This window comes from Poecilia reticulata, chromosome 20, assembly GCF_904066995.2.
Source record: "Poecilia reticulata chromosome 20, P_reticulata-male-v2, whole genome shotgun sequence".
In the NCBI taxonomy this organism is placed as follows: Eukaryota; Metazoa; Chordata; class Actinopteri; order Cyprinodontiformes; family Poeciliidae; genus Poecilia; species Poecilia reticulata.
The window spans coordinates 11,134,410-11,146,607 of NC_088849.1; the positions used below are offsets into that span (position 1 = coordinate 11,134,410).

The 12,198-nt window shown below is 41.2% G+C and overlaps 1 protein-coding gene across 1 annotated transcript; it reads left to right on the forward strand.

Moving 5' to 3' along the window:
• dap (death-associated protein) lies at positions 1–12,174 on the forward strand. The gene is made up of 4 exons (XM_008396112.3): positions 1–236; positions 2,116–2,215; positions 8,014–8,056; positions 11,240–12,174. The coding sequence occupies exons 1-4, from the start codon at positions 182–184 to the stop codon at positions 11,357–11,359; spliced, it is 318 nt and encodes a 105-aa protein (XP_008394334.1). The 5' UTR covers positions 1–181; the 3' UTR covers positions 11,360–12,174.
• Positions 12,175–12,198: the final 24 nt, after the last annotated feature.

The window sequence follows — 12,198 nt, forward strand, 5'->3', positions numbered from 1 at the left end:
TTTGCGCGGCGGTTTCACGTGACGTCATCACGCATCATTTCTAAACAATGCTCAGGAAAAAGCCACGTTGACGATACAGACTGAAGAGTAGTGGACAGTTTTTGAGGCAGAATAAAGCAGAGGTTTGCTTTGTTTGGACGGTTCGGTTCCTGCCGGCAGCAGACTGCACATCGGAGCAGGCATGTCGTCGCCCCCCAAGGAGAAGGTGGAAACCAAAGGCGGACATCTCCCTGCAGGTAAACTTCCCTGTCTGGTTGTGCTGCCTTTTTTTAAAAAAAAAATATTTTTAAATGCTTCCCATAGACCAGAGGGCCCGTGTTTCTGCACAGCCTCCAACCAAGAATCACATGATTCCGGATATTACTCATGCAATCCGTTGTGCTGGCAGCTCTCAGCTCTTCACACATCCAGACTGCTGTGCTGTAATGATCTGCCATATTCCTCTTGTTTTGCACATTTCCCTACTTCCTGATTGGCCTAAGATCTTACAGGATCACCCAGAGTTGGAGCCACCGCAATGAGCAATCACTGCGAAACGTTGCACATCTTTAAATTGCGGGGCTGAGAAGATACGGATGGCTGCGAGGTAGGCTCAGGGGGAGAAGAAAGGGGGGGACAAAACGATAAAGCATACGTGGACAAGAGCAGTGTGGCAGTGGGCCACAGCAGCTGCTTCAGCGCTGACCGATATCACAGTAAGATAAAGAATGGCCCTCGGACCCGACCTGTGATCAGTAGGTGCCCCATAAAGGAAATCCAGGTCACAGTGTCTCGGTTATTCACAAACACGCAGGTATTTTAATGTGTATCTGTTTACAAAAGGTAGCCTAGTAGTTAAGTTGAAGGGCGAGGTCAAGCTGTTGTGCATTTGCCAGAAATACAGAGTCTTCTGTCGTTTTAATTTTGGCAACATATAGTTTTTAGATTATCCCAAATTCTTAGGTTGCAAATTAAAATGTCGATACATTAGTGAACTTTTCTAAAGTTGTATTTGATGGTAAATTGTTTCATCTAAAGGATGGCTCCTAAGGAATGCTTACATGATGCCAGGATCATGGAGTTAAGACGCTTACAGCGTTTTAAAAGAATACAATTCTAGTGAAATGTTTTACCCTTAAGTTAAAGTCTGTGAGAAGTTGCAACCTACAAAAATAAACACTTAATTAAAAAAATGGCATAAAATATTAATTAAATGATCTCTTAATAATTAGGTTTAATATTACATAATTAAGTGCAACAGTCCCTTTATTAAGTGAAAGGATCACACTCCTCACTGTAGAATAGTTTGGGAAAAAAAAACATTTCCAATTTATAAATCCAGACCCTGCATATCAAATCTTTTTTATTTATTTATTTTATTAGGTCCTGAAATCATAAACTATATCTTTGACCTTGAAAATGTAACTTTTCGAGTGTTTTTTGAATTATTAAAGCTTCAACACGAAGTCAAAGAAAATACACAGTGAAAGAATTTCCATTGTTGATGTTATCGAAATGTCTCGAAACTAAAACGTACAGAAGTTCGTTTTGCTTTCATTTACCAGTCACAGTTATGCCAGTGACTGCTAATCACTAGTTAAGCAACAGGGACACAACTAGCCGTTAAAGAATCGCCAACAGCAACACAACTTGCTGTCTAGTTAAAGGAAAACAAAATGTAATTTTTTTGCTAATTCTCAAGATGCAAGTGATGGACTTGAAATGTAGGCTTTCAACCCAGTAAAAATGATAAAAATACACAGTTGCGGTTTAAGAGGCTTGTAAAGCAATAGAAAACACAAGTGGACGGCAGCGTTGAGAAACTCATCTAAATGCTATGCTTCGACCATGTTTTATGTTGATGTCAATAAATGCAAGACGCACAATTATTCATAAGCTGACTGTCGGTGTCTGGTTGATAAAACAAGCAAATTGTTTTATCACCTGACGTCGGCGCGTGTGGTTCATGGACATCGAATTCCACCCACAATCTACGACAAATGTCAGTCTTCAGTTTTGACAAAACCTTTCCGTAGCGACGCATTTAGTGTTATTCTGTATTAGATTCCTGCTTGTCGTGGTTAAGTATCGGGGTAATAATTTTTTTATTTTTTTTTTTGCATGTGTGTGTTTCAGTGAAAGCAGGGGGAATGAGGATAGTGCAGAAACATCAGCCGACTCCTGCACCTGAGCCGCCTCAGAAAGACGACGACGAGGAGGAGTACGTCAGCAGCAGGTAAGGCAGCTTTTGACAAAAGCTATCAGTAGAAATAGGTGGTTGGTTTGATCTCATTCAAAGGTGCCAACACTAACTTGAAACATTAATCGTTAAAAAAAAAAAAAGGTTAGTAAAGAAAAATGTAGTGTAGGTTTAATGTTAATATTAAATATAGTGACACTTAGCAAAAAAATAAATAAAAAAATAAGATTAACATAAACAATTTATTTTGCTCACTATGCCCAGGACCTTTTTAGACGAAATGAAAGTGCAAGTAAAAAGAATAGGAGTGTAATCAGCGTCGGTGAGGACTGGAACTGGAATGGACTCAGATCATTTTATTCCTCCCATTATTGTAAGAGCTACATGTTCACAGCATTAGAAGCAATTCACTTTAGAATTTAGACGTTCTTTTCTAACTAAAAAAAACTTTTAAAAAAACCTTAAATTATGCTTTTTTTTTTTTCTTTCATCATAGAGGAAGGTTTTCAGCTTTGTCCGTTGGAAGTCCTTAAAGTGACTTCTATCTTACCCGATGGAAATGGAAAATATGCTCGGGAATGGGGGAAAAAAAGTCCAAAGAGATGTGAAAGAAAACAACAAAACAAGGACATACACAGTGCTCTATATAGTGGAACTATGAAGTAATGTATATGTTCACAGCTTCCTTCTTATGAGATGTTAGTGAATGCATAACAGATTGAGAAGATGTTCAAGCAAGGCGTAAATGTGGTGATTTGTAGGTTGGTAATCAAACACAGGGCCTATAATTGCTACCAAGCAATTTAGCAGCTTTCTCTTTTCTATAAGCCGGGCTGTACGCATTTAGCTCCAGAACTCTTTTTTTTTTTGCCCTCTTGCTTGCTAATTTAGTAAACAACATGATTACGGCATAATTACTGCATTAACACGGAGCAGCCTATTCAGCGGTGACTTTTGTTTGCCGTAACCGGCCTTGGTTTGCATGTTTTACATCGCGCAGAGTTCTTTTCGGAGCAACAGTCAGCGTTCCGCTCCCGCGCCTGCAAAGTTCGGCTTTTGTTGCCTTAAAATGTTTTTCCTTTTTGTTGGCTGGTCACAGCTTTCTGTTTGGTAGGTGTTGCTGCGTGTGCTGCTTCTGATCTTCTCCCCAAAAAAAAAATCTCCTATCTGAGCTTACTCAATATTCATAAGTCGTGTAAGCTATGTGCATATTGGTACAGGTGCTGCGTTCGCACAACGTGTTTGTGTGTGTGTGTGTGTGTGTTAATGAGTGGTGATAAATGGCAAGTGACAAGCACTACACAGCAGAGAGCAGGGTTCAAGAACATTGCCAACTGTTGTGAAATTTTCTGAGGCTGTTCTTCACAGAAGCAGCGTTGCCGACCACAATGCCCCCCCCGTTCTTAATCCACTGTGGTTGTTCTTTGACAGTTTTTCTGTAAATTAGAGCAAGCGTGTCAGACGGTGTTGTCATTGCCAGTCATTAACTATCTTTTGTCCCAGTTTTCTTTGTAGCAAGACAAGTGGCAAAAAAAAACATAAACAGACATCAGTATGCATGGAAGAGGAAAAAAAGAACAAAATTAAAGATACTTTAGTCTCAGAATTCTGACTTTAATGCAGATGGGCACCTGGTTCCAGGCAAACTCACTTTCTCGAGGAAACGTTGTCGAGTTTAATTGATTTTCTTACGTGACCGCTTAAAGTCGGAATTCTTTTTTTCCTTTCGCCTTCAGTGACTCTAACCCTCTTCCATAGTGTCTGGATCGAGAAAGAGAGGAAAAGCAAACTTGAGCGCTCTGTTTCTTTTGTTGTTTTTTTTTTTTACAGTCTGGTAGAGAAGAGGTTGCATTGTAAAAAATGTCAGAAGGAACTTAGTCAGGTCAGGGTGTGGCAGCCATTCCATTCCTATAAATACATACTTCCTTATTTTGAGATGCTTGTTCAGAGGGCAAGGACTTATGCCAAGTGTATTAAAAATGTGAGGCTGTTGTTGTTTTCCACTTTTAAATTTGCCCTGAACTTTGAGATCTTTGGCAAAAAATTGTTTTACTATGATTTTTTATGTTAGCAGCTGTTCTTACTGTCATACAGTTAGTGAAACGCTAAGAACTTAATCATTTTTTGCTTAGGGTGGGGGAATAAACTTTTTGTGTTCATTATCACTTTATAATTGAATCAGGCTTAAAAACAATATCGGGTAGGAAATACACTCCAGAATCCCACAGATGGATACTTTATTCGCACTTTTAAAAAAACCCCACCAATACCGTGGCCACATTTATTACCACACGTTGTAAAGATGTGGAAAAATACCTTCAGTTCAATTCATCCTAGATTGAATATTGAGTTTTTTGGGTTCATAATACGTCAAACCGCTGTTGTCGTCGCAGAATCAGAAGAGAAAATCGTTCCTTGAGCCGTGTCAGCAAATTAAACATGTAGTAGATCGTAATCACAGAGGAATCCCCTCCCGACTCATCTTTTCAGCCTTTAAAAAAAGAAAAACACAGCATTTGCTTCACTGCGATATGTTTATCTTTTTTTTTTTTTTTAACCTGAAAATTACCTGCTAGCATGTTCCCAGAACATAGGTTATCACACTGAGAACCACGGAGGAGGTGAGGCGGGGAGGGGGGAGCTTCAGGTGTCTGCACTGTACATTCTGCGTCAGAAGCAGGCAGCGAAGCATCATAGTCAGGGGAACCCTCGCTGTAACCAATCTAACCGACACATGGACGGACAGGCCACAGAGGGAGGAAGAGAGGGATGCATGGATGGATGGATGGATGGATGAATGAGGGATTATGGTGGGGAGGAGGATTATTATTATGGCACTGGGAGTGTCGTGAAAATATTGTAGATATAAATGTGTCAGGTAAGTAATGGAGGGGATGGGCTGAAGAGAAGGGAGTGCGGGGGAACGCACACAGGAGACCCAGGAGAGAGATCCTGCTTAGAGACTGTCAGATGAATTTGCCACTCAAACACACCAGCAGTAAATCTGCTGCACAGTCGAGCAAAGTGTCTTCATTTTCCTGTAGAATATTGGTGAAGAAATGCAAGAGCTAATCAGGTTTTATTTTTTGGTTTTTTTGGTTTTGTTTTTTGTCCACTGTCTGTGGAAACGCCTATTCAGGTGCTTCTGAATAGGCCTGAAAAGATGAATCGTGATTAATCGATTGTCCGTGTAATTGTCAACTAATTTAGCAATCAATTAATCATTAACTGGAATATACAGACTCAAAAAAAATACAATTTTGGTGGGGAAAAAATGACATTCAAGATAAAAACACCATTGTCTGTAAATATATTTTAGTCAAAACTCTTTAAGTGGCATAATTATAGATTCACCCTGTCCACATTTACTGAAGGAATCCAGATATTGCATTTTAGGGAATAAAATGTTTATTTTCTTATTTAAAAAAAACACCAATTCATTATTTATTTACATCTTTTAATTCATTTCTGATATTGTATAAAAAAGACTTAATTGATTAAATGAAAAGTCTATAGAGTGTGCAAATTCTTTCATCCGATTAATAGATTAATCACCACAATAACAGATTAATCGATTACTAAAACGATCGTTTGTTGCAGCCCTACTTGCGAACTTGCATCCAGCAGCTATGAAAAAAATGTTCAGTTAGCTGACAGCTCATGGTGGAAAAAAAAAAAAAAGTTGCAGGGAGAAAAAGAAGAAAAGATGGGAGGAGGACAAGCAACAGGCATCTGTTTCCAGGGCAACCACCACCTCGCCCACGGCAACAAACTTCCCGCTCTGCTGAAGCAGGGAGGGTTGGGTGGGGTGGAGTGGAATGGGGTGGGTGAAGCTGGAGCTTTAATGCTAACAGCAGAGAAGGAGAGAAATACCCAACAATAAACTCATGATCATTTTACCCTTTGTCTTGTTGGTTTAGATTTGCTTTGTGTAGCTCTGTCTCCTTTTTTTTTGTGTGTCCCCCCCCCTCTCTCTTTTGTTGTAAACTCTTCCTCATCGACTGTGACGGTGCAACTCCCTTAATGGATGCAGCACGGCTCTCTGCTGCCCCCTGCAGCCTCGCGCCGCTTCAGCAATGCTGCCACGTCTTCCTGGGATCATAAAGCCAAAACCGCAGCAGATTGTGGTCTCTATCTTTCAATGCCTGTCTTCTCTTTCACTCAACTCCTGTTTTATCGCATCGACTATAAATGAAAAAAAAACAAAAACAATGTGATGAGGATCATCTGAAGATTTTTGGAAGGTATTAAGTGTGTTTTTTTTATGTTCTAAAACACCCACTGCCACTCAAGTTTTTTCGTGCAGTATTTCTGAGATATATACTGCAATTAAAATATTCTTCTTACGGCTTGGTTAGACCGTTAACATACTGTGCGTGTGTATTATTTTTTTCAGTCAGCTGTCACATTCGTAATGCGAGCATATTCCTTTTGCCCGCCTGCAGTTTAGCTGACACGTTCATTCGCATAAACAAATAGAGTAAGTTGCCAAATAAGCACTTATTTTTTTCTGACAGCACCTGATGTATTCCCCTTAGCTTGAAATGTTTCAGACTCCAAATTTTATTTTTTTCCCCACCGACGCCTCGTGGAGTTTTTTTTTTTTTTTGCATGGACGAGGGGACATTTGTGCTGCTTAAATGCCATGTTTTAGCTAATTGAATTGCTAATAAAGAGACACTCAACTTCACATTTTTGACAAGTGCCAAGCCAGCGCAAGATTTGCAAAATTCTAACATATGCAGCCATTGAGTTTCTGCCAGGAGGTAAATATTCTCATTAATACGAGTAGCAGGAGAGTTTTTTTTATTATTTTTTTTATGCCAGGACGTTAATTGCAGAGATCTACGTTAGACCGATGTGAGTGAAACACTTAGCCGTACAGGAAATTCAGAGTGATTAAAAACAAGTTGAGTCCATTCCTCCAAGTAAACAGCAGATGCTTTCAGAGGTGCAGAAGTTGTAACTTTTCATCTTTTAGGTTGTTGAAAGGCGAAAGGGAAAACATTTTAGTTGAACTTGTTTGCTGCTGTACTCTGTGTCTTTGAGGGGAGTTTGAAGGTGGCTAACTGTACCCCCGCCGCCGTAAAATTAGACTGCACTCGTTTGTCACACCAAGGTCGATACTCACTTCAGGTTCCGCCTTCCTCCTCCTCATCTTTTTCTCGGCCTCCATCCTTTTTCCCCTCGGTGTGTGAGCGAGCGCTCCCCTCTCTCCTTCAGTCCGTTCCATCTTCTCTAACAGTCGGTTATTATAAAAGCATTTGGCTCCCTGTTCTCACTGCCAGCTTCCTTTTCCCCAACCCTTCTCTGCCTCACGTTTCCTGCTCCGACCTGCATTTGCACCTCGTGTCCCTTCTTTCCTCCCCTGAATGTTGGCTTTTTATCCCCCCACCTCTCACCTCTTCCAGTCTTTCATCGCCCTCCTCCTCCTTGTAGTTCTCTCCATTTCTCTGGTAGCGTTGGTTTTCCCGCTGCTTCTCCTCTCCTGCTCTCCATCTGCAGGCTGTGAAAACCAGCGTTTGGCCAGAATGAATGGGGCTATTTAAGCTGCTGGCAGGTCCATCCGCTGTGTGACTGTGTGTGTGTGTAGATCTGTGTGTGTGTGCGTGTGTTTTCGCTGCCAGAGTGTGTAAAACTGCAGGTGTTTTGACAGCTTGGGATGTCCGTATTTTGGCACAGCGTCACAATGGGGTTTTCTGCATCTAGCCGGTGGGCGCGCTTGTGTTTGGATTAGTTTTACCTGTAACCGTCAGACTTTCTCATATTTACTCATTCCAAAAGCATTTTTCTTAATGAAGCTCTATTTGTTTTTCTCTTCTTTTTTTTTTTAGCCCTCCGAAGGCCCCGGTGATTGTTTCCGGAGTGGTCACAAAGGTAAGACTTTTTAGTTAAAAACAGAAAGCTGGCTTTCTATCCATCCATCCTCATCTCAGTTTAAATTGGTTCTATTGATGGAACCAAACTATTCAAGCAGATTGTAGACTTTAGCTGTTATTATTATTTTTTTTAAGATGGTGCTTTGAATTAGTCCATTACTGCCCTTCCCCTACCTGCTGCGATACCCTTTTTGCATTCCTGGTATTTTATTTCTTTGTTTTTTTTAATGAATGCATTCAGAATCTTGTCATGAATCTTATTTTTAATCAACGTTATCGAATGTGAATCTCATATTCTCATTACAGCTGTCTCGCCAGGAGCTGTGTCTTGTCCTTATTGGTGTTTGTGCAATATAAGGTGCAATATTGTCAAGAGAGAAAAAAAACTAAGGGAAATAAAACGAATGAAATCCACTCTGACCACCAGTAGATTTTAAAATGGGCTTCATTCACCTGGTGATTTTATTCTGGGAGAGGAGCGGAAAAGCTCAAAGGCTTTGAGAATCAGAATCAAGAAGAAGTCTGGGATTTAAGGGGAAGCATAGATATTATCAGTCATATCGGGGAAAGAGTGTGATCACATGAAGATGCGATAGGGTCACTAATCTTCTTGCTGCGTAACCAAAGCATACATTTACTTTTCTGCAACAAAGTTTTTCTCCTGCAAACGTTAAACGTTACCGTCTTCCTCGTAGCACATATATCTCTGTGTCTGCCGCCTTTTGTTTGTTTTTGTTTTGTTTTTTTTCATTTTTCTGCACTGTTTCTTTATTTCCTTTTGTGTTGGAGTGTCCTTGACAGCCCGGATGGCTCCATTCCCCGCCTTTCCACGTGCCTCTGTCAGACCAGGCGGATTGTTTGCGGAAGATTGCGGTGATATCAGAATGTGGCAGGCATCCCATTTATCCCTCAATCCTCCTCGAGCCTTCCCATTCGCCCCTATCGCTGCCATCAAACCTGCTGGCTAGCCGTGCACAAAGCCCCAGGAAAGCCTTTTAGGGGGCTAAGTGAAACACTTCAGAGTATGTGTGTGTGTGTGTTTGGAAAAGTCCACCGCTATGTGTGTGTGTGTGTGTGGAGTTTTTTCTGATTGTGTTCCACAGCTCCCAATATGTTTATAAAATGTTGTTCTGACACTTTCTTTCACAGTTTCTTATATATAGCCTTGATTTTATGTTGAAGGATTTGTACTTACTTAGCTACTTCGTGCATTTAATTTGTTTCATCCCCACCCACATCTGTGCATCAGCTGGAAAAAGAGTTGAAAGAAAGCTTTGAGAATCAGATGAAAGAAGGAGGATTGTTGGAGGTCAATTCAATCTCCGTCTCTCACCGTTAGCGGTGGGCGTACCTCTAAATGAATAATACACACACATACACAGTAACATACACACACACACACACACACACGCTGTTAAACTACCGCGCTGCCACGCCAGTAGTACAAACTCGACACTTGCGTATGAAAGGAAAAACATATCTCCGGCAAAGGCTCAGCGAGAAGTTGCAGAGATTTGATTAAAATACTAATGAAATTTCAGTAGTGATAAAATAAGTTTCAAAGAAGAACTTTGGAAAGAGAATTAAAAATCACGGAGAGATAAAAAAATAAAAAAAACTCGAGAAAAATAAATGAAATGAGGATTTTTTGTCATGACTGTATTAAAATGCTGATTAAAATTCTGCGAACAATCACATCCCTGCTTTGATTTAACAAGCATGGCCGCCGCCGTGCGCCGAAGCAAGACACGAGGCCTAGTTGCTGTGCAGATCGGTTGTTCTCCTCATACTCTTTGCTCACTTTAGGGAGTTCCTCGGCGTTATGTGTGTTTTAGGGGAGAGCTTTAAAAGTGGGTCAAACAATACACCCACTGTCTGCTGGCAAACACACCTCTAAATAAGTGCTTATGTTGACACACGGAGGATGTTTAACAAAGCACTCTCTCAAGAGCACTCAACGTTCCTGTAGGGGATGTTTTGTCTATAATAATACAGTTTCATGGCCATGCACAGTCTTGCACAGCACTGTTTTTTTTTTTTTTTTTTTTTTTGTTTTTTTTTTTTTGGTTATTGCCAGTAATAGTCAGTAAATGTTCTCCACTGCCAAACGTAGACATAAAATGCAAATGAGTGTCTTATGGGTTCAGTTTGAGCCCTTTGGAGCCATTAAAACATTTGGGAGACTCCAAATTACTGAACCCAGCTCTCATGCAAGTTTTATATGCAAGCGTCCCACAGAGAGTTTAGCCATTCTGTCTGTATCTACAGACAGGGAGGAAGTGAAGTGAGGCAGGAGGTGACTGGAAGCAAGTTTGACCCTTTCCTGTTGACGTTGGTGGTAGAGGTGGGCAGATAGTTTATATATATATATATCGATACCAGGTTAACCCTAACCCTTTCTCTGGGTACTCCGGTTTCCTCCCACGGTCCAAAAACATCACTGTCAGGTTAATTGACCTCTCCAAATTGCCCCTAGGTGTGAGAGTGTGTGTGCATGGTTGTGTGTCTCTTGTGTTGCCCTGCGACAGACTGGTGACATGTCCAGGGTGACCCCGCCTCTCGCCCAGAACGTTAGCTGAAGATAGGCACCAGCAATCCTCCCGACCCCACTGAGGGACAAGGGTGAAAGAAAATGGATATATATTTATTTATCTTATGTGATAAAACTGAGAAACTCTTAAGTCAGTGTAGGGAATGTTTTGTCATTTTTGCTCTGCTCTTGCCATGAAAACTGTCGATGTAGTCACAGACAAAGGCATTACACTTTTACTCATAGAGAGATGTATCCCCTACTCCTGGAGAGAATCACAGCGCTAAATCTTGAGCTGGAATAAAATGTTTGTACCCATTTTGGATTGTTTTTTTCCCCCTTTTAGATTCTATGCACCACAAATCTGGAACAAACTTCCGGAAAGCTGCAAAGGCACTCAAAAGGCTAAAAATCCACCTGTTTAGAGCAGCCTTTGGTTACCTGTAATCAGAACATTGATCCATATCTGATGTGTATTTGCTTGATCATTTCGATGATGGCATTTGATTAAATGTAATGTCTGTTGCTTGTTTCTTAGTGTTTCCATGGAGTGAAACACTTTGCCTTGCCTTGCTCCTGAAGTGTGCTGTATAAATAAACATGACTTTCTTCAGTGCTGAGTGCATCACTGACTGACCGTGTTGTTTCCAGGGCGATAAAGACTTCACGCCCGCAGCCGCTCAGGTGGCCCACCAGAAGCCCCAGCCTGGTGTCCCCAAGCTGCCCCCTGCGCAGCACATCAACCAGCACATCCACCAGCCCCGCAAGTGAGCGGGACCAGCGGGGCTCCAGCAGCTCTGCTTTTACTCCACCAGCCAGCCTTCCCAATGGAACACGTAGGATGAAGATGGTTCCCAACCGGGTGCACAAACCTCTGCTAAATGATACCAGTAATTTTTTTTGTTTTGTTTTAATTTGCTTCTTGCTTTACATATCGAGAAATATTTCAGCAGCTGATGCCACATGTCAGTGCAAGTATCGTAGAAGTCCTGCTTGTACCCTGCTGCGTCGGTGCTGCACTACTGTTTCTGCACTTTCATGACCTGACCTCTCCTTCGCAGGGATTGTTCAATCGCTCATCAGTCTTAACTTGAAATAAACCGAGCTTTTCTAGCAGCAGGGTGGGGGGAGGGGGGAAAGAAAATGATTGTGGGTTTGGCTCTCTTCGAGCTAAAACGGCCAATCACAACCGAGCAAAACCCAACAGGTCAGCGGAGCCTCAGCTCCAGGATTTCCTCCAGTAAACCATATAGACCAAACGAGTGAATGCAACACGTCACGTCGTCACAGTTTAACTGCAGAGCCAACCAGTGCATCAAAGATAAACAGAGAAAGTCAAACTAATTACTGTGTAATAGGCAGTATTAACCTATCAGAGCATGTGCAAGCAATTTGAGCGCATTATGTTTGTTCCTGTGTGCCATTTAATGCAAGAAATAATGCAAGAAATTGTAGAAAGTGGTTTAGTGGATCACAAAATTGAGCTTAAAATCAACATTGTACACGTAGGATGAAGATGGTTCCCAACCGGGTGCACAAACCCAGTTGGGGTTTTCTTGTCTTTTTTTTTTTTTTTTTTTATTAAAGACAAGAAATAAAGCATAATATCT